The sequence below is a fragment of the Erpetoichthys calabaricus genome, chromosome 13, assembly GCF_900747795.2.
Source record: "Erpetoichthys calabaricus chromosome 13, fErpCal1.3, whole genome shotgun sequence".
NCBI lineage: Eukaryota > Metazoa > Chordata > Cladistia > Polypteriformes > Polypteridae > Erpetoichthys > Erpetoichthys calabaricus.
This window is the reverse complement of record NC_041406.2, coordinates 23,192,248-23,215,406: the sequence shown is the minus strand read 5'-3', so window position 1 is coordinate 23,215,406 and position 23,159 is coordinate 23,192,248. Positions and strand designations below refer to the sequence as shown.

At 40.9% G+C, this 23,159-nt stretch overlaps 1 protein-coding gene across 3 annotated transcripts in view; it reads left to right on the top strand.

Annotated features, from left to right (window-relative positions):
* Positions 1-21,333, top strand: part of LOC114664049 (CMP-N-acetylneuraminate-beta-galactosamide-alpha-2,3-sialyltransferase 1-like) — a 400,960-nt gene extending 379,627 nt beyond the window's left edge. For all 3 annotated transcript variants that reach the window (XM_028818032.2, XM_051936015.1, XM_028818033.2), the window contains 2 exons: positions 7,670-7,789; positions 14,016-21,333. In XM_028818032.2, coding sequence (XP_028673865.1) covers positions 7,670-7,789; positions 14,016-14,183 — 288 coding nt within the window. In that variant the 3' untranslated portion in view covers positions 14,184-21,333. The remainder of the gene's footprint in view (positions 1-7,669; positions 7,790-14,015) is intronic.
* Positions 21,334-23,159: the final 1,826 nt, after the last annotated feature.

Genomic DNA, 23,159 nt, shown 5'->3' with positions numbered 1-23,159 from the left:
ACACTCTACGAGCCTCGAACCTCGGACATCAGCGTCAGAAACGCACACTACAAATGCAATGAATGTAATTACTCCGGACCTACAGGCTGTCAAATAAATGAACCACACGCCATGGCGCAGCATAAAGGGGCTATGTCTCTGATGCTGACGTCCGAGGTTCAATTCCCCGAGAGGGGAGCAGTAGAGTGTGTACGCCTGATGAGCCCAAATGAGGGCGAAACACGTGTCGCGTACTCTTTGCATTATTTGACAGTAAACTAAGCAATATATATACTGTGTATATATATATATATATATATATATATATAAATCCAATGTCTGTCTGTCTGTCTGCTTTTCACGAGAAAACTACTTAACAGATTTAGATTGGGTTTTTTTCTATAATTTGCTTGAACATTCAGTTGATTTTGTGACTTCTCTCATCATGCTAAGTACCAGAGTTCGGTTGTGGCATCGATTTATTTGCGCATTTCTGAGAGAGACGCAGTGGGCTGCGGGGAGGGGGGCGGTCCCTCAGGACTAGGGAGCTGGGCAGGGCCTTCCTCAGTCACGTGCCAGCTTCTGCTCGAGTCGCTCTATCTCTCGCCATGTGCTGGAGTGTACTCTTGCCTCCGCTTAGCTAGCGATACCTGTTTGTTCAGCAGACATTATCATCTAGAGATTGTTAAGGAGTAACGTTTGACTTTTTGAGAGAGAGACCAGAGCTCTGTGTGTTTTAGAGGGTAGCTGCTGATTGCCAGATCACGTGGGTGACGTTCTCCCATCAGAGCTGAACATGATCAGATACAGTGCCAATGTCTATTGATTTTTAAAGTTTGTCTTGTTTCACTACTACGTGGGCGCAACTGCGGGGGGCAGCTAGTTAAATTATAGTTTAGAATGAGAGCCTCACGTTTGTTTGTGGGGGGGCCACAACAGTAGCAAGTTTCTATTCCAAACAACTTCCTATTATCGGTCAGAGCATGCAAGTAATAACTGTACTGTGCATGTGACAATAATGACCCTATAAACCTATGATGGAGTCTGTTAAGTAGTCCGGTGCCTGCAGTGGATTCAAAACGTATTCAGGCCCCTTCACATCCTGCACACTTTATTGTGTTGTAGATTTAATTATAACAGGATACATTTCCCATTTTTGCCCATCAATCTAAAATGATCCTATAATTACAAAGTGAAAATGTATTTTCAGAAAGGTCTGCAAATTTACTAAAAATCCAAAACTAAAATCTCTCATTATTCTGGCTCTTAAATCAGTACTTTGTAGAACCCCATTGGCAGCAATTCCAGATTCAAGACTTTTTGGGTAAGTCTATATGAGCCTTGCACACCTGGATTTGGGCAGTTTGCCTCATTCCTCCTGGCAGATCCTCTCAAGCTCTGAATGGCAAGTGTCTGTAAAGTGCCATCTTCAGGTCTCTCCACAGATGTTCTATGGGGGTTTAAGTCTGGGCGAAGCCACTCCGGCATTATCTTGGCTGTATGCTTCAAGTCATTGTCATGCTGAAAGGTGGACCGTCGTGCCAGTTTAAAGTCACGTGCACTCCGGAGCAGGTTTTCTTCAAGGACCTCTCTGTATTTGGCTGTATTCCTCATTCTCTCAATTCTGGCCAGTCTTTCTGTTTCTGCTGATGAGATGCACCTCCATAGGATGATGCTGCCAATGCCATGCTTCACTGTAGAGATGGTCTTAGGCAGATCATTAGCAGTGCCTGGTCTTTGTCAAATACAATGCTTGGAGTTCTGCCCAAAGAGTTCAATTGGTGTCTCATCAAATCTGAGAATCTTTCTCCTAATGTTCTCAAAACAGGCCATCATATACCTTGTACTTAAGAGTGGCTTCCGTCTGGCCACTCTACCAGAAATGCTTGATTGATGCAGTGCTGTTGAGATGGTCTACCTTCTGACAGGTTCTTCCATCCCAGCAGAGGATGTGTGCAGCTCTGTTTAAGAGATCATTGGCTTCTTGCTCACCTTGCTGAACAAGACCCTTCTTGCCTGGTTACTCCGTGCGTCTGGACTACCAACTCTAGGAACAGCTTACAAACTTAGTCCATTTGACTGTACTACTGGGAAATTTTCAAAGCTTTAGAGACGGTTTTATCCCCTTGCTCTGATCTATGCCTCATCACAATGTGATTGTGGCAGTACATGGAGAGTTCCTTGGACTTCATGGCTTGGTTTTTGTCCTCACGTGCAATGTGCTTTTATATAATCCTTTAATCGCCAGATACAATTTCTTGCATTAAGAATTTTCCCAACTTACACTCCAGAGAGTTTTGGGGTCAGAGCGCATGGAGCAATTGCAGGTGAAGGGCCTTGCTGAAGGGCTCCACAGAGTAGCATTCCTTCTGTCACTGCCGGGATTTGAACCAGCAACCTTCAAGTTACCAGCCCAGATCCTACAACCACCACGCCACCTTCTGAAAATGTTTATGTAAGTGAACCAAAAAGTTCTTTTTTTTTGAGACATTTGAGAACTTCTATATACGGGTACACATGCTATATACGGGTACACATGTACCTTTCTAAATGATGTCCAATCAGTTCAGTTTTCCACCGGTGGACTCCAAAACAAGTTCCAGACACATCTCAAGGGAAATTAAAGCAAACAGGATATGCCGAGTGCCACAGCAAAGGAATGAGAGATTTCAGTTTTTGATTGGCAATAAATTTGCAAACCTTTCTGAAAACATCTTTCCACTTTGTCATTTCGGGTTATTGATTGATTGGCAAAAATGCAAATGTATCCAATTGACAGTAAATCTGAAACACAGCAAAGTGTGCAGAAAGTAAAGTGGTCTGAATACTTTCTGAATCCGTTGTAGATTTGCTCTGCTGCAGTTTCAGATTTTATTTGTCTGTAAAATTCTTTAACACTCGGTTAGCACATCACGTTATAACAGTTTTTATCTTAGATTAATTGATCCCTTTTTCTCTTAGCGGGCTGAGAATTAACGCTTAAAAAGCATTCAACAAGATACCCAATGGAGGAGCTGATCCTTTGATACCGTTGATGCCAATGTGCGTTCATCATGTATGCAATTAAAATAAATCTGAATTAATTAAAATAGAGTAAGCCACTCTTAACTCAGCGTGTTCATAAGAGGTACAAGTATATAATAAATGCAGACAGTTGCATTAGATATTTGAAATATTAAAATGTGTGCTTCAATTGAAATGTTTAAAGTGTGAATATTCTTGATTGTCATTTTTCACCCTCTTATAGAGGTACATAAAGGGCTAGATTTCTAGTAAAGGCTCAATAATATATCAAAAATAACATAATATTCATAATCACTGACCTTGAAATAGTCTAAAATGATACCCCACATGCTTACTGTATGTTTAACCCTTAAACCGCTGTAACCAGTTATGGTTTGTTCCCAGTGCAATTTACCAGCACGCCGGAGCTGTTCAGTCCATGCCATACATTCATTGAGCAGCCAGCTCATGACCACTGGTGCCCCCTTGTGAATCAGCATCACTGTCCCTGGGATTCAGCCCGCTGCACTAGTTTAGCCTACAAGCATCAGCGTTGGCCTCTGTGTTCAAGCGCAGTTGGCTCGGTGATTTACTAAATTTCATCAATGGCATAACTTGCACCTTGTACATATAATAATAGATTGTTCCAGTAGTTTTTTAATAGTTTTTACGCTTCATTGGCAGAGCGTAAAATGATCAGCGTTGCAGTAATTGTGATGCTCTTTGCATGAAAAAAATGTGTTCCATTAAAATTTCACTTTTTTCTTGGTATACAACCCTTGTAGAGAAAAAAATGGAAGAAACCTTAGGAAAGGCAGTTCAAAAAGAGAGACCCCTTTACAGGTAGGTTGAGCAAGCAGTGGGTTTCAAAAAGAAGGGGGTCAATACAATACAATACAATACACAGAACACAGTCAATCCTCGATTTAACAGTAGATGATATCACATAATGTGAATTGGTGAATTGTGATGTTTTCTTAAAAAGTGCAAACAAAAAAGTTATTGGCATCCAGGGGTGCACTAATCCCCTAAGTATGTGGCGGTTTCATTTGTAACCTTCTTGGAGTGACTCTTAGATGGTTAGAACCACCAGTAAAGAATCAAATCCATCCATTCCATCCATCCATCCATTTTCCAACCCGCTAAATCCGAACACAGGGTCACGGGGGTCTGCTGGAGCCAATCCCAGCCAACACAGGGCACAAGGCAGGAACCAATCCCGGGCAGGGTGCCAACCCACCACAGGACACACACAAACGCACCCACACACCAAGCACACTCTAGGGCCAATTAAGAATCTCCAATCCACCTAACCTGCATGTCTTTGGACTGTAGGAGGAAACCGGAGCGCCCGGAGGAAACCCACGCAGACACGGGGAGAACATGCAAACTCCACGCAGGGAGGACCCAGGAAGCGAACCCAGGTCCCCAGGTCTCCCAACTGCAAGGCAGCAGCGCTACCCACTGCGCCACCATGCATCAAAAATATTACCATTAAACAATGCTTCTTCTCCCCCACAACTTGATCTTTTTCCATTTCTATGTGGGATCAATGTGCTTGATCGGCCTTCTCCGAACAGCTCAGCCCTGCACCTCCTTGCCAGTCAGACCCTTTTTCTTCAGATCTTCTTTTACTTGTCCATCCACCTCCACTTTGGGCTCCTCTTGCTTTCTCTTCCCCTGTACTTTCATTCCCATCACTGTGTCTTTTGCCCATGTATTCATTGTCCCTGGTCAATACCACTTCTCAAAGTTTTATAAAATGGAGTAACTCTGACGTCTCATCTCCGATTAGGGAGTGAACCCCTGCAGTCGGCTGATGTGGTGTGTACAACTTCAAGTCTTTTTTTTGCTTAAGACATCACCTATTGGTTTACCCTTTATCATCCATCCATCCGTTATCCAACCCGCTATATCCTAACTAGGGGGGTCACGGGGGTCTGCTGGAGCCAATCCCAGCCAACACAGGGCACAAGGCAGGAAACAAACCCCAGGCAGGGCGCCAGCCCACCACAGGGCACACACACACTCACACACACACTAGGGACAATTTAGAATCGCCAATGCCCTCTTTATCATAAAGGTCAAAATATGGTCCAAACTTAGACTAAATATTTGGGCGTTTTGGAAGGGAACCTGAAAAAGATCAGCGTCTTGCATAACAAGACGTCAAGGCAAGTTGAACGGTATATCATATACGAGGTCTGTCCGGAAAAACTCCAGCCATCTATATATATAAAATTCTTTTCGCGTTTGAAACAGAAATTACATATGAACATGCGATATGGAAATTACGTATGAAACGGAAATTATGTATGACCACGCGATATGGAAATTACATATGACCACAGAACATATTATAATACAGGAACCAATCGCCAGGCGCGTTCTGACAGAAGTTTTATTTATTCGTCCACGTGACTGTCACGGAAACTGCCACATTGTAATTTTTTTTTAGTTGGCAGTACTTGATAGTAGAAGAGATGAGGAAAACAGCTTTGTGTCTTTCTACTTTTTAACTGCGCCGAGCTGTAAACAATGTGAAGACGAGACCACATTCAGCGGCGAGGGGTCGTGAGAATGAAGTGGACGCTGGGAGGCGCGGAATGTCAGGTTGAGAGCTTCGCAGTTTCAGGCAGCGTCCTCTCTTCTCGCACTCTTTGTGACACTTCAAGTGCCCTGTCGGCTCCTGGGAGAGTGGAAATCTTTGTGAATGAGTGTAATCAGCGCCATCGAAGCAGGACTCTGTTTGTAAATTGCCCTACACGACTACTTACTGTCCTTTAAGGTGAGTTCGGGTCACTAAAACCTCGCAATATTCAAGGTTGCTTTTGTGATCAATTATTTTAAGAAGATGGAGAGTTTACATCTAAGAAGATGTACAGACCTCTTCATGTAAAGTGTTGGACTTGCGAATTGTTTGGACCTTCTGCCCGTTAAGCATGGAAGGGCAGCGTCCACATTTATCAGAATTATTTTTCTCTTAAATCACAGGCACATAGTGCAAGGTTGTCAGACAGAAATTTGGATGTTCACAAAGAACATAGCGCCTTTCACAAGGGATCTACTACCGACAGATGATCCAAATACATTTTAGCTGCTATTAGTACTACTTACCTGTTGTGTTATAGCGCCTTTAAAATGTAGTTTACCCGAAACCACTCCAGTAGTGCTCAATGTATCTTTACTTCTTAAATGTTAATGTTTTACTGTTTAATAATTTATAGACTACATTTTATTTTTTTCCCTTGCACTCAGTGAGTGAAGCCATTGGGTAATCAACTAGTTGTTAATTTAACGAGAACGGCTTGCACGGCATCGATGCAACCTGGCAGCCAATGGGAGTGGACTGGAATGTGCATGTGTGAAGGACAATGACTTCACAGGACTTGTCAATGGGAGTGCTAGACGCCGTTGAGTGAGCGTGTGTGCTATGTTGCCGTCGCATTCAAAATGACTGATTAGAGTAACAAATCTGCATCAAATTTTGCGTTAAGCTTGAACATTCGTCCGCGGAAACCGTTTGGATGACTCAGAAATGAGTGCAGCACAAATAACACTTCAAAGTTGGCTCCCCTACAGCCCTGCGACTTCTGCCTTTTCCCAAAACTAAAATCACCTTTGAAAGGGATGCGATTTCAGACTGTCGATGAGATTCCGGAAAATACGACGAGGCACCTGATGGCGATTCCAACAAAGGATTTTGCAGAGAGTTTAAAACAGTGGAAGAGATGCTGGGAGAACTGTACGAGGTGCGTACTGTGAAGGGGACTGAGGCATCATCATCCTATGTACAATATGTCACAAGAATGACGAAAAGACATTATAAAAGTTTGAGGCAGACACCCATATATTATATCCTGGCTGCAAAAAGGTTTTTTTTTTTAAGAGATATTTGCAAGACAGAGTCCAAAACAGAACTGATTATATGAAGTCAAGATGGTGGCGTTAAAGGCCAGGGTAGGAAATGATGTCATCGGGGCCAGTAGGGGAAGTAACGTTGTCAGAGGTGGGGACTGGAAGTGACATCGTCAGAAGCGCTGAAACAGGAAGTGACATCATTGGAGGCACCGGAACCCTGTGGGATTTCTCGAGAATGGTCTGCCAGGGATTGAGAGAGACAGTTAGTGCACCCCGCTGCCCCCTGGTCAGATGTAAAATTGCCATTATTCAGGCCCTTTTAGTTGACTCCTACTTGCACGTGTGTGACAAATGTTTCTCGTATCGTGTATTTTCTTCAATTTTATTCATATTACACAGCTGGATACTTTCCAGACAGACCTCATATATCGGGGTTTTTTTCGTACTGGCAAGACAGGAGGATCCAGACAAAAAAATTAAAAACACATGCGATTTCAAAGCGTTCTTCAGTAATTCTTAGGAACATAAAAGAAATCCCTCCATCGGCATTAGTGTAACCCTCTGTCACAAGTTGATTTTTCTATAAAAAGAAAAAAAATGGCACAGTAGAAATGTCTGATATGGTATAACAGCACCCAAATAACATTGAAAGCTGTCTTCTTAAGAAACCAGTTGGAATGAAAACTGTCCTGTAGTTACTTGTTTTAAGTTTTAAGGAGCCACACGCTGACAGAGCTTCCTTCCTTGAAACAAACTAAATCTGTGAAAGTGAAAACTCATTGGCACAATGATTATTAAAGGCTTTTTTTTTATTTTTTGATTGCAGGTCCAAATCTACAGCCCCCAGTTTTTTAAGTATGTCTACGACAACTGGGTGGAAAACCACGGGAGATACCCGTCCACCGGGATGCTGACCTTAATGTTCGCAATTCATATCTGTGATGAGGTAAGCAAGCAACGCTCTTCATTTCAAAGTGACTTTTATACTAATGAAACCCTTGAAATGCGGAGAACTTTTCATTCATCAGAAGTGACCTCTCTTTATTGTGATGTGGTCCTCAATAGCAATCAATTAATGTTTGTTTCATAAATGGTGCCTTTTATTTTGAAGAAAATCCTACGCCACTTTAGAACAGTAATACAATAGTGGGGATAGCATTTACAACCACAAAAGCAAGCACTTGAAATGACTACCTTAAGGAGAGCGTGGCAGGATGTGAAGTTTAGAGTTTCTGTGCTGTCTTATTTGAGCGAATATCAGATTCCAGATTAAAAGTGAGCCACAGCACGTATTACACTCGCTGAGCAAACTCTTAGGGACCACCACACTAATACTGGGTAGGAACCTCCATTTGCTCTCAAAACAGCCTCAGCTCTACATGGTGTGGATTCCACAAGATGCTGGAAACCTTCCTTTAAGATTCATGTCCACATTGTCATGATTGCATCACGCACTTTCTGCAGATTTGTCAGTTGCACATTCATGCTATGGATCTCTTATTCTACCACATCACAAAGTTCTCTACAAGATTCAGCTCTGGTGACTGGGGAAGCCACCGAAGAACACTAAACTCATTGTCACGTTCATGAAAGCAGTTTGCTCTTTGACGTGGTGCATTATCATGCTGGAAGCAGCCATAATAAGATGGGTAAATGGGGGCCATGAAGGGATACACATGGTCAGAAACAACATTCAGATGGGCCGTGGCATTCAAGTGATGAGTGATTGGTATTAACGAAAGAAATGTTTCCCACATCATTACACCACCACCACCAATGTGGACTATTGACACAAGGTAAGCCTGGTGCATGGATTCATGCTGTTGGCACCAAATTCTGACCCTATCATCTGTGTGCCTCAGCAGAAATCAAGATTCATCAGATCAGGCTATGCTTTTCTAGCCTTCAGCTGTTCAGTTTTGGTGAGCCTGTGCCCACTATAGCCTCAGCTCTCTATTCTTGGCTGACAGAAATGGAACCTGACATGGTTTTCTGCTGTTATAGCCCATATGTGCAGTGCATTGTGGGATGCTGCTCAGCCAACCACAGTTGTACAGAGTCGTTATCTCGGTCACCGTAGCCTTTCTGTCAGCTCCAACCAGTCTGGCCATTTTCTTATGACATCTCTCATCAACAAGACGTTTCCATTCACAGGTCTGCCACTCACTGGGTGATTTTTTTGTTTTTCATACCATTTGGGGTAAACTTTATAGCAGGGGTCCTCAATCACAGGCCTGGAGGGCCGCATTGGATGCAGGTTTTTGTTCTAACCCAGTTGCTTAATTAGAAAGCGATTCTTGCCAATAATTTAATTTCATGGCTTGTTAGTGTTTTAACTCTGCTATGTCAGGTCATTCTCATATCCTCGATTTTCTTCTCCTTTCTAAGGATATCATCCAAATGATTTGAAGGCTAAAATGGAGGAGTAATTCTCAGTCCTTCACTTTTTTCTCTTCACTTTCCTTCCAAGTATTTAATTAAATCCAATAGTGCATGATAAATACACACGGGTGTAAATGGAAACAAGCTAAAGAGAGAGAGAGCTAAAAAGAGGAGAAATGCTGGTCTCTTTTGTCATTTGCATGTTATTGCTAATAAGGACCAATTAAAAACCAAGACTACAGGTATTTAAGACTAAAATAAGCAATAAGGGTTCAAAATCTTAAAGAGCGAGACAAATAAAGTGAAGCAGAAGTGTTACTTGAGCAATAAGGGCTTCTGATTAAGCAATTGGGTTGGAACAAAAACCTGCAGCCACTGCGGCCCTCCAGGACTGTGAATGAGGACCCCTGCTCTATAGAGACTGTTGTGTATGAAAATCCAGGAGATCAGCAGATGCCCACGTGGCACCAACAATCACGCCACGGTCCAAATCACTTGAGATCACATATCTTCCCCATTCTGGTGTTTGATATGAACATTAACTGAAAGTCCTGAGCCGCATCTGCTCAACTGTACGCATTGTGCTGCTGCCACGTGATTGTCTGATTAGATAATTGCATGGGAAAGTAAAAGTAGGTGTACAGTTGCTCCTAATAATTTGCTCTGTGAGTGTATGTAGCAACAATGTGAATTTATCAAGGCTGACCAGAAGTCCTGTTTTTTTCAGGACAAATATGTTGTTAAGTATTATGCTTTGCGTCCCATAATTTAAACAAATGTCCCACAATTTATTAAAATGTTCAGTTTTTAGCCAGTCGAAATGTGAAAGGGGGGGCGGGCTGTTTGATTCAGTTTACATTTTTACAAGACAAATGAAACTCCACAAGGACTCCTTACCCGAGCACTGCTCTTCAATTTCATGTACATTTTTGTAAGGCACTCTTCTATTTTTAATTTTAACTTGCATGTAGCACACTTAAAGGATTAACGGGTTGTGTTTCATTTTGGGACAATGAAAATCTGGTCAGCCTAATTTAGCACAATTTGAGATCAGGCCCCGTGTTTATCAAGTGTCTCAAAATTTCTGCTAGGAGTTGCACTAGAAGTCGGCCTGGGATAAGAATTTATCCTTTCTCACGGTAGGACATGTTAGAAGTAATTATAAAATATGAAGACATTTTGTATTTTCCTTGGAAATCATGATGATGTTTTGTGGTTTTCTGATACTAACGCTTTTTAAAGAAGAGTTCTGTGTATTCTGTGCCTTGGGTTAAGTTCAAATTTAGGCTGAGAGTATCATTTAGCATGAAGCAGGGTTTTTTAATAATATTTTTAAGAGACCCACCTATAGACATTAAATAAGCTGATTCACCTACCCTTCAGTAGCTGTTAAATCACTAACATCACCATCATCATCATCATAAAAGAAGAAAACAAAAACATAATAAGGAAGCATACTCCATCCATCCATTTTCCAACCCGCTGAATCCGAACACAGGGGTCTGCTGGAGCCAATCCCAGCCAACACAGGGCACAAGGCAGGAACCAATCCCAGGCAGGGTGCCAACCCACCGCAGGACACACACAAACACATCCACACACCAAGCACACACTAGGGCCAATTTAGAATCGCCATTCCACCTAACCTGCATGTCTTTGGACTGTGGGAGGAAACTGGAGCGCCCGGAGGAAACCCATGCAGACACGGGGGGAACATGCAAACTCCATGCAGGGAGGACCCGGGAAGCGAACCCAGGTCTGCAAGGCAGCAGCACTACCACTGCGCCACCGTGCCGCCCAGGAAGCATACTGAGCTACATAAAGAATAAAACTAACAACACTGAGATGACAAGACCAAGACATACACACACACCAGATGAGAGTAAATGCCAAAATCGGGTAGGTTAATTTTACAATGAATAATCCAGGCATTGTTCCTACCTTGTGCCCTATGCTTGCTGGGATAGGCTCCAGCTTTCTGTAACCCTGTTCAGGATAAAGCAGATTTAGAAAATGGAAGGATGGGTGGGCGATCCACAGCCATAACTTCACATGAATCAACCTTTTTCGCTGTAATGGCAAAGGGGAAAGCCTCGCACAGTAACAGTTATATGGAATCCAGCCACGCCGCTGTTTCTGAAATTACGTTCCCGATCATCCTCCACTGTCCCGAACCGTACCTCTCCACATGATCCCCCTCTTATCTTCTGTGCGGCTAAGCTTGTGTAACTCCCAAGGGATTGCTGCCTGCCTTCTTGAATCTTCTCGGGGTTGTAAAATGTAACAGGAATGTTCCAGGGGTTTGTAGAGCTTTGTGTACCAATCACACATCCTGCCCCGCTAGTCTTCAGGGTAATAAGCTGGCTACTACAGTGCAGTCTGCACCCATGACCACCTTTGTGTAGACAACGGTGGTACTGCTTGTGATTCACATATGTGTGCTCATCCACAATGATGTTTGTGTGTGTGCCGATTTGCATGAATGTAACTTGCTTTAACATTACCTCATGGGTATGGTGGAGAAATGTATACATTTGCATATTATTGCATAAACTGTACAAAAATTGCAAAATGCTGAGTGCAAAATTTGAGAAGTAGTTGTGATGTGCACAGATTATCACTCTTACAACGCTGCATTGTACACATAACATTGGCAACACTTTCATTTCGAGTGAGAGTACTCCACGTAGATGGAGCGATCATGTAACGTACAAGATTTGGTACTAATATTATTCTGTCTCTACCAAAGCGTTATCTTTAAACAAGTTTATTGTTGTCCAGCGTTCCCAAAACATTCAGCTTTTCCTATTATGTGTGTACCGATATCTGTCTAAATGCCATCTTCAGGCAGCTCCTAACAACTCATGAGCTCTCCGAAATCCTGAAGACATTAGGAGTAGATAGATAGATAGATAGATAGATAGATAGATAGATAGATAGATAGATAGATAGATAGATAGATAGATAGATAGATAGATAGATAGAAGGAACTATATTATACACAGACAGATGCAGATGAAGTACACTATATAGTAGACTCAAAGATAGATATTAAAAGTACACTATATATAATGGCACTGTATATGATAGACAGAGGCTGAAGACACTAAATATAGATAGATAGATAGATAGATAGATAGATAGATAGATAGATAGATAGATAGATAGATAGATAGATAGATAGATAGATAGATAGATAGATAGATAGATACTTTATTAATCCCAAGGGGAAATTCACATTCTCCAGCAGCAGCATACTGATAAAAAACAATATTAAATTAAAGAATGATAACAATGCAGGTATACAGCCAGACAATAACTTTGTATAATGTTAACGTTTACCCCCCGGGTGGAATTAAAGAGTCTCATAGTGTGGGGGAGGAACGATCTCCTCAGTCTGTCAGTGGAGCAGGACGGTGACAGCAGTCTGTTGCTGAAGCTGCTCCTCTGTCTGGAGATGGTACTGTTTAGTGGATGCAGTGGATTCTCCATGATTGATAGGAGTCAGCGCCCGTCACTCTGCCATGGATGTCAAACTGTCCAGCTCCGTGCCTACAATAGAGCCTGCCTTTCTCACCAGTATGTCCAGGCGTGAGGCGTCCTTCTTCTTTATGCTGCCTCCCCAGCACACCACCGCGTAGAAGAGGACGCTCGCCACGATTGTCTGATAGAACATCTGCAGCATCTTATTGCAGATGTTGAAGGACGCCAGCCTTCTAAGGAAGTATAGTCGGCTCTGTCCTTTCTTACACAGAGCATCAGTATTAGATTAGTTTGCTAAATTTGAAAACTGATCAAATGTTTTTACTGTTACTCCTAAGAGTAGGACCAAACATGCATCACTCTTGAGATTTTTGAATTAGCTAGGACCGTTTTCCTACTCTGCAGACACTTGATAAATACGGACACAGAATATAAAAAGAGCAATTCTAAAGGATGGGCTTTTGTTATAAACAGAAAAAGAGAAGTTTTACAGGTAGACTAAATCAACACCCCAATGTGGACCTATCTGGTTCAAGAATTTGTTTTCTGCATCTGCCTCCTCCATGTCGGGGTCACCGTGAGCTGTAGCCTACCCTGGCGGCATCACATGCAAGGCAGGAATCAACCCTGGTAGGGGCGCCAGCTCATCATCACTCACACTCACACACATGCCCACATCAATTTTGTTACACCTATAAAAGATGGTGGTGCATCTGATATAGGCTTCCTGTTCTAAAATTTCTTTCTGCTTGTCTTTAGAATAGAGGAAGCTAAAAGATGCTGCCAAGAAGATATAAGTGTTAGGACCTTTGCGTTGGTTTTCTGACTATGTTTTCTTGCTTTTGTGTTTTAGATTTGGTTGATTTGATCAATTTCTTTCACAGCTCTCTGTGTTTAGACCATCTGCCAATCCCTGATCACAGTCTTCGTGTCAGTATGATTTTTGTGCCGCATTATTTTATTTAATAATTGCTGTTGATTACAACTCTGTCTTTAGCATAGAGTTTATAAAACAGAGCAGGGTGGCCATAGCAGGCCTATAAAAAGCCTGCCGTAATCCATCAAAAATGCTCGTCAGTACATTGAATCATAGCAATTGGAGACCAGCACAACAAAAATCGGAGTTGGCATAAAGAGCTGGAAAGATTCTTTTGTACATTAGTAACCCATGCCCACAGTTATTCATACTAGGCCAATTTAGCCATTTAACAAGCTTGGCATGTTGTTAAATCCACTGAATAATTTAATTCTTGAAGTTTTAAATTTGCATTGATATATATTTGTTTTTTGTGATTTTATATTTGCAGGTGAACCTCTATGGATTTGGTGCTGACAGTAATGGAGACTGGCATCACTACTGGGAGAATAACCGCTTAGCTGGGGCTTTTAGGCACACGGGGGTCCATGATGCCGATTTTGAATACAACGTCACCATGCTGCTTGCTGAAAATGGGAAAATCAATATGTTCAGATGAGGGTGGGTCTTTACATATGGACTGAAATATGGACGTTGCCATTGTCTGTTTATTTTGGCCAAAGTTATAAATTGGTTCAAAAAGCCAGTTACTGAAGAAAGGAAATTAAAGATGTACTGTGTTTTAAAATGTATTAAGAGAGAGAAGCACAGGGAGAGACACACACAAACAATATTTTATGGAATAATCTGCTTTAAAGTAGATTTGCTCTCTATTAGTGGACTAAAGTGAGGCACCTTATTCTGGTCCTGGGGGGATCATGTGCCTGTTGGTGTTTCATTTCAGCTAACTTCTAAAACAATGTATGTATTTCTGCAATTGTATGTCAAGCTAGACATGAAAAATGTGAAGTAAAAACTCAATTCAATTAATCAATTCTAAAATATAATCCACTCAAGGTCTTGGATGAAATTTCTATTAGCGTCATATTGCCAAGTGAGATCAGCTGCTCAAACTAACCACTACAGGAAGTGTGCACAGGAAGTCTGCTATTTTCCGTACCTTTTCCACACTCTCATTGTCTAGATCAGAGACACAGCAATTGTACAATGGTAGTTAACGTGTTCATTGCATAATATGGAAAAATGGTGAGGGTAATCTGGAATAAAATCTGGCTACATAGCAATAAAACAGGAGAAACAAAATGAAAACACAAACGTGTCGCAGTCTGACAGTCCTGAACCCCCATGGCAGGTCCCAATGGCAAATTGAGAGTAGGAAGGACTGCATTTCTCATCTCTTTTATTGCTATTTTAACTTTTTGGGGTGTCTCTTTCATTACAGATTTTTATTGTGGGCTTCTTCACTATAATTACATAAAGCTGGGATTGCCTTGTTTAAAAATGGCACACATATTCATTCCCCTGCTTTTTAAAGTGTGTTTTCAAAGAAGAAATAGGGACAAAACTCGCCAAATAAATTTAGTTCGTTTTTTTTTTTGTGTCAACATGATAAATTTCATTATAAAAAAAACATTTGTAAAGCTAGTACTCAAAAATATATTTTGTAATATTAAAATATATTTTGTAAAATGACTGGACAAGATGGAGAAAATAAAGGGTTGGCGGCCTGCAGGCTCCCCATTTAATGCAAAAGGGAAAACCTGGCAAAAGAAACAGTTCTTGCAATATATTATTGATGAGTTTGTGCGTCTTTCCATGCCTCCCCTTAGGCCAGGGGTCCTCAATCACAGTCCTGGAGGGCCGTAGTGGCTGCAGGTTTTTGTTCTAACCGGTTGCTTAATTAGAAAGCAATTCTTGCCAATGATTTAATTTCATGGCTTGTTAGTGCTTTAACTCTGCTATGTCAGGTCATTCTCATATCCTAGATTTTCTTCCGCTTTCTAAGGATATCATCCAAATGATCTGAAAGCTAAAATGGATGAGTAATTCTCAGTCCTTCAATTTCTTCACTTCACTTTCCTTCCAAGTATTTCATTTAACCCAATAGTGTATGATAAATACACACAGGTGGAAATTGTAAATGGAGAAAGGCGGGTCTCTTTTGTCATTTGCATGTTATTGCTAATTAGGAGTGATTAAAAACCAAGACTACAGCTGTTTAAGACTAAAATAAGCAATAAAGGTTCAAAATCTTAACAAGCGAGACAACTAAAATGAAGCAGAAGTGTTACTTGAGCAATAAGGGCTTCTTATTAAGCAATTGGGTTGGAGTAAAAACCTGCAGCCACTGCGGCCCTCCAGGACTGTGACTGAGGACCCCTGTCGTAGGGTAAGCGATTCGCTTCATTGTAGCAGAGCTCCATGTTCTGCAGTCTCTGAACACCAGCTGTTCGTTAAATATACCATACTTCCGTAGTTAGGAGCAAATTTGGTCCAAAAACCGGGTGTTTAGGTGGCGATTAGTTCTTTTGTTTTTGTGACTCTCCTTTTGTTTCATTTGTTTGTGTCTGTTGGTTTCACCTGTTTTTTTTTTTTTCAATAATCAACTGTGTTTCTGGCTTTAGAGTGTAATGAATTCTCATTTTGGCACTCCTAGAAATAATTTTATTTCACTTTTGGACTTCTCATTTTATCATTCTTAGGCTAATATCACTGCTGCGGCATCTTGTGCTTTGGTTTTATGAATAGTTGCCACCACTTTTGACTCTCTCTGCTTAGTCCCGTTATTGAGTCTTCATTCCACAACTATTTAAGATTGCGGCACACTTCATTTTGTGGTTGTGAGAATGCAAAAAGCACACAAGGGGAAAAAAAACAGAATGTTGAGGCTCCAACCCAGTTGTCCCCATTTAATTCAACTAAAGTCTAAATAAGTAAAAAAAATGCTCGATGACGAGTAAGGCAATGAAAAATGTTCCACCACAACAAAAGTATAGTCTCCTCTTGGCTTTCCAAAAAAAAAAAAAGGGTTTTCCTAGTCCTTCGTAATTTATCAGAGCTCCGTCCTGCGGTTTGCCAAGATCAACAAGTGACACTTCCTTCCAGTGCACTCGGGTTTTGTGGTGTGCCAAATGAAAGGGGCGGAGTTATTTTCCCTCAGAGGGCGTCTTCTAAATACTGTGGGGACATATATTTAGCAATAGCGGCCCCCTCTCACCCTGGGGTGGTATCTCGTACCACAGATGAGCCTGAGAAAGCAATCCTCATCCGTGCTTGTGTGACAATTTGGCATAAAAACCTTGGACCAGATTACAAAAGGCAAACCACAAATGTTAGCGATAGTTAAGAGAAACACATACTAGTTCATTTTCAGACATTTGTCTATAAAGTATAATTTTGGTTATGGTTGTCGACTTTTTTGGGGGGGTATTTTTCACCCCAGCTTTTTTGCTTGTGATTGTAATGATTGTGGAATTTTATGTTTGCTGTTCTCACTTTTTATTGCTATTTTAATGCCATTTTATTTCTAGTTGTACCTTGGTTACTGCCAATATGTGTTAGTCTTTTGCATGGCCACGACCATATTTTATGTGGAAGTCACATCAATCTTGGTACACCTATAAAAGATGGTGGTGCATCTAATATAGGCTTCCTGTTCTAAAATTTCTTTCTGCTTGTCTTTAGAATAGAGGAAGCTAAAAGATGCTGCCAAGAAGATACAAGTGTTAGGACCTTTGCTTTGGTTTTCTGACTACGTTTTCTTGCATTTGTGTTTTAGATTTGATTGATTTGATTGTTTCTTTCACAGCTCTCTGTGTTTAGACTATCTACCAATGCCTGGCCACCATCTTCCTCTCAGTACGATTTTTGTGCCGCATTATTTTATTTCTACTTTCCTAGTGTTTAATAATTACTGTTGATTACAACTCTGTCTTTAGCATAGAGTTTATAAAACAGAGCGGGGTGGCCAGGTATACAAAAAGCCTGCCACAATGCATCAAAAAAGCTCTTCAATACATTGAATCATAGAAGTTGGAGACCAGCACAACAAAAATCGGAGTTGGCTTAAAGAGATGGAAAGATTCTTTTGTACATTAGTAATCTTTGATCTCATTGTGTATGGTCCTAAATGTTAATTTTACACTTGAGTGTAAAGCCTTACAGGCATTGACACAAACACCCCCAGGTCCAAATGCTGCTCCTCACTTGTAGACGGAAAGATCAGTTCCTTAAGATTTTGTCTTGGGAAAGTGTCATATGTTTCTGCCAATTTTGATCACTGACAGTATTCCGATAAAATCTCTGGACACAAGCGTTCCCACCCCAGGCAGTCACAGTGGCCCAAGGTTACTTCAGAAGCACCGTTGATGGTCTGTGATATTTAGTGTTAGTTTGCTTACACATAAGACAACTGAACTTATTTTGTGACAAAACTGGGGAACAATCAAAAAGTCAGAAGAAATCCACATCATTGTTTTTTTTTTTCATTTACAGATATTAATGTTTCATCAAGAAATTCTGCATGTTCTAGTGTGTTCTGCAGGGTGTTTTTTTCTCTTCCAAAATGAGTGGTAAATGTTATTTACAAATGAAGGAATATCAGTTGAGGTTCCAGACTGTGCTGAAAATACATAAGCCACATTGGCCCATTATATCAATAAGTGCCTTCATTAGTCTGCGCACCACTATTGTGGAGTGACAATAGTGCTGCAATTTGCCTTGCTAAGAGCTTTTGTATACTGAGATCACATATTTATTGTACTTTCAGTCCCATTTTTTAGAGTGCATGATGGCAGATGCTAATATTTCAAAATGAACACTTTACCCACCATTTTTTTTCTGTACTGAACCTTTCAGTTTTATTTTAATTAGGATATCATCTCCAGACACACCACTGGCTGCCACTAACATCCCATGAGAATATTGCCAAGAGTAGACTTGAGTAACAGAAGCATGTATGAGTGCGGTCAAGGCGAGTTGTAAGTATTAGTGTCCATTCCGGAAAAATAAATTATTCCTTTATCTCAATGAACTGCTGCCCTGCCCTGAATTTGTTCCTACCTGTCACCCAGTGCTTGCTGGGATAGGTGTCAGCTCTGGAATAACCTGCTCGGGTTTAGAAAATGGATGTGTGAATTATCTTAAATGACGCTTCTAGATTTATGTGAGGTTAACCTTTGTATTGCACAGATACAGAATTACTGCCATTTCTGTCTCTCTTTATTGGGATGACGTGTTTCAAACCTTGCAGCTGCAGACTGGCAGGATGATTGGAGGGCAGGAGAGGTCTGACACTTTGGCATAAGGCAAGGTGATCTGCCAGCCACCTTCTCTGTTCCCCCTGGACATTCTGCTATGTCTTGTCAACTTTGTGGTTAAAGTTATTACCCAAAAATTGTGTCATCCAACTCAAAGCAAGCCTTTTACTTTCTCTTTATTTCTTAAAGACAAAATTGTAATTTACACTACAGGTGCTCAACTCAGACTATGCAGTGGGTACAGATTTTGGCTTCAGCCAAGACCTGCTCCTGTCTTAATTAAGTTTATGCTTATTTACTGCATTAGAGAATGATACCATAATATTTACCTTTCATAGGAATTCTATCACAAAATTTTCCAACATCTTATTTTGTAATGCCACTGTTACCTGTTACTGATGCTCTTGAAGTAGCTGCTTCTCTTTAGCAGTCTGCTCTTTTCTGCTGTCATTATCTGGAGTTCAAGCTCTATAAAAGTGGAATAAAAAGAACTATTTAAACAAACATTTTAGCAAAACTGCCTGCATTTTGCACGTTTTGAGCATACAACTGGATAACTGATCCGTGGATTATACAACCCGAGTATTGCAGGTTTTTTGTTCTTTTTTCACATCATTTGCCATTTTAGAGCTTTGGTCCCCATTGCCTTCTATTTTACCATAAACTTTTTTCTCTCCATTCCACATGAAAATGTGACCTTGAAACTTTGTCTTGGCTACGACTACCAAGAAGATGGAGTCAGTAATGCATAAAAAATATCATTTTTGGATAGTGTACTCCTTTTAAGAGATGGATCAGTTTTGCTAAATTCTTTTAAAATGCTATTTCTAATTTGGCACAATAATGGCACATTTAATTATGATTGCAGTCAAGAATTCATGGAGCAAACACCTGCACCCAATGCTGACCTCCATGGTCCATGTTGAGTAGCTATGGTTGCCACAGTGGTAAAGTATGCAACTTTTTTCCTCACATAAATTGAGAAGCGGACTTGCATATGTTTATTTAAATTATGGGGTGGGGCTATTGCAGAGTCTTTGGATTTAAACCCCGCCCAAGTCCACCAGTGATTGTGAATGAAGAAAGGATCTATTTAGTGAATTGGGATTGGCGAGCTTGTTGGGCTGAATGGCCTGTTCTTGTCTAGGTTGTTCTGAAGTGCTAAATGATCTCCACTCCTCTTCTAAGTTCTTGTAGTTCACAGCCGCTAGCAGCCACTCAAGCCACAAGGGACACTACGGTTAGCTAAAATGCTGCATTGGAATTGTCAATGAGGACATAGACATAGTCTGGTGCTTACTGCCAGTGGTGATCACCATGGACAGCAAGCTTCAGTGGAAGAGCCACGTGACATTATACTCCCATCCCCTCTGTGATAAGTCGTCAGATTTAGCGGGAACGTTCCTATAGCTCGGCCTGCTTTTTATCCACAGAAGGGTTTGAATCTTGGCTAAACACTTCCGCGCAGTCAGCTAGAATATCGAGGTTTTAGATCTCATGTTCTGTTGGAAGTGTAATATTAATGGAGAGCCGTGTAGCAGAATTCATCAGATTAGCAGGCCATTCCCCGTTCTACACAATGCAATTCCCATGTGCCGTTCAAGCCATTTTGAATGCTGCAGACACTTCCTGATTTGAACAGCAACAGAAAAAATGATTTGGGAAAGAAAAAGATTTTTTTTTTGTATCTTCATCTATTAAAAGCATCTCAGCCTGTGGTATTTTAAAACTGAGGAACAAAAGAAGGGAACAGTGTATGAAAATGTTTTCTTTGTAAGAATTTGTTCCAGTGTTTATTGCGTGTTTATTGAACTGTTTGGTTTGATGCATCGAGAATGTCTCTCTGTGCTATAGAAATATAACAAATGAAGAAAACGTTGTGTTATTTTATTAAGAAAAAATGTATTTGGATTAAATAAAGTGGGTGGATTGGGTATAATATGCATAGGCACAAGCGTGTGTCCGCATTCAGTAATGGAATCCTTGTTGATTTGGGAGTGTTCTTAACATTCTTCCAAGTCTTTCCAATCAATTGGATCAAAAAATTAATTAAAACATCAAACTATACATGATTACAATAAAACATTATTTTTACAATTTTTTTTTTTGCCTTTAAATGCATTTATTTGAACAAAATCAAACTCTTGGGGGGAGATAGGTATAATGAAATATTTCCCCTTACTACGTGTGCCTTTACCTTTTTGTCAGATTAAATCTTTTTTTTATTATTATTAATAATTAGTGCAATGTTAATGTAGCACATTTTACTGTACATGCCAATGATTTATTTTTTTTCACTTTGTATGCTAAGGAAAATGAGTGTGGTGGTAAATTGTGTGTTTTTGTTATGATGTACTTGATGAAACTGAATGGTTCGGATCTTTTGTTTTTGCTTTTTACATTTCCAATGTCAGTCAAGTTACATGACTGTTCCTGATCAGATGACATTTAGTAACAAAGCTTGGTAATTTTTTTCTTTGTTTTTTTTAATAAATATTAATATGTCATGGATAATATAAAAACTCAATAAAGTAATATAATTTTTGTTTACATGTCGAGCTGCAGTTGTGTATGAATATGACGTTGATTCAAAGATTTTTTGTAACTTGAAGTGTCATACTTGGTGTATTATCATAGACATCTAATTTTATTCTAATGTGACTGTTTTATGGTACCCCACATGGACAGCTGCTTACTAGCTTGGCATTAGAAGACCAAATGGTGGTCTTCATACCTGAGCTACAATCCCCACAGCAGGTGCCCACTCACCACAAAGCTACTTGTTGAAGACGTCTCTTCTCAATCGCTATCCCCTATGAGAATATGCCAATGCCCCATGCTAAGTGCTCTTTATACTATTCTTCTTTTTCCACCTCTTCATCTTTTCCCACTTCTATGTGGGGCTGATGTTTTATATGTTTCAACATCATTTTTATGGTCTGATGCCAACCCTCCCTATTTATCCCTATGATCACGGAAGTTCCTCTATTCCAATATTTCGGTTCATCTATGCTATGGCTACCATTGCCTATGTTATCTGTATGTGTGTTATTTGTGTTAGGTGTAGCTAATTCATGGTGTCCCCACATATACAACGTTTCCTACACATGGGCAGCTTCTTCAATCTGTGAGACTTACTGACTTGGCACAAGCAGACCAAATGCTTCTCTTCAGGCCTTAGCTATACTTGTGCCACCTACTGAAGCAGATGCCCATTCACCACACTGATACTTCTTGGAGGGTGACAGGCCTCCAAAAGACCCACAGACCTGGCCAGTCCTGCCTAAAGATAGGCCTCACCCAAAGCAGCCTAACCCCAAACCCCATAGGCAACCTTGTTCTGTTCCTGCAGAGGGAGTGATACAAAAGTTCCTGAGTTTCTAAAAGTTTTAAAGTTCTAAAAGAGGTTTCTGTGGTTGGATACCACCAACTGAGATTTTTAATAGTAATTCCCCACCATTTTCTAAACACTACTTCAGAAGATTTGGGCACAAGGCAACCACAGATGGGATGTCAGCCCACTCCAGTGCCAACTTATCTACACGCTGCCTTGAACTCACACAAACTGAGCTGCATGTCCTAGCAAGTATGTCTGTCTCTCTGGTATGCAAGAGTACAGCACAGGCTGAAGGAAAAGCGTAGTGAAGGAAAGGAGCTAAGACAGGAAATAAACTCCCCACCTCACTGGAAGGATGTTTGGAATGAACTGGGCAGGATTACTGGACATGAGGTGCTAGAAGGAGATGTGAACAAAGCTGATGCCCTGAACCAATTTTTAATAGACCCCCCCCCCCCCCTTCCACCTTCACCTTCTTTCAATGACCAGTCCCCCCACACCATACCCACTACATAAACAACTCCTGGAATAGTCAGTTACCATCAGTGTGGACTGTCCATAACTGAAGGCCAAGTAAGAAGACAACTGAGGATTCTACACACAGGAAAAGGTGTAGGACCAGATGGCACCAGTGCTTGAGTTCTTAAGGCCTGTGCTGACCAACTTTGCGATGTCCTCTGTCACCTGTTCAGTCTGTCCCTAAGGCTTCACAAAGTCCCACTACTGTGGAAAACACCCTGCATTGTTTCTGTTCCAAAGAAGGCCGGCATCTCTTCACCTACTGACTGCAGACCAGTGACATCTCATATCATGAACACCTTTGACAGGTTGGTCCTGGACTATATAAGTCCTCTTGTGGTAGACCACCTGGATCCACTGCAGTTCACCTATCAGATGCAATTGTTTGTCCGCTTTACAAGGCTGGACAAAGCTGGCCACATGGATTTTGTTTTTGGATTTCTCCAGTGCCTTCAATGCCGTCCATCCATCCCTGTTAAGGGGTAAACTCAAGAGATATGCAAGTGAATGAGCTGATGAT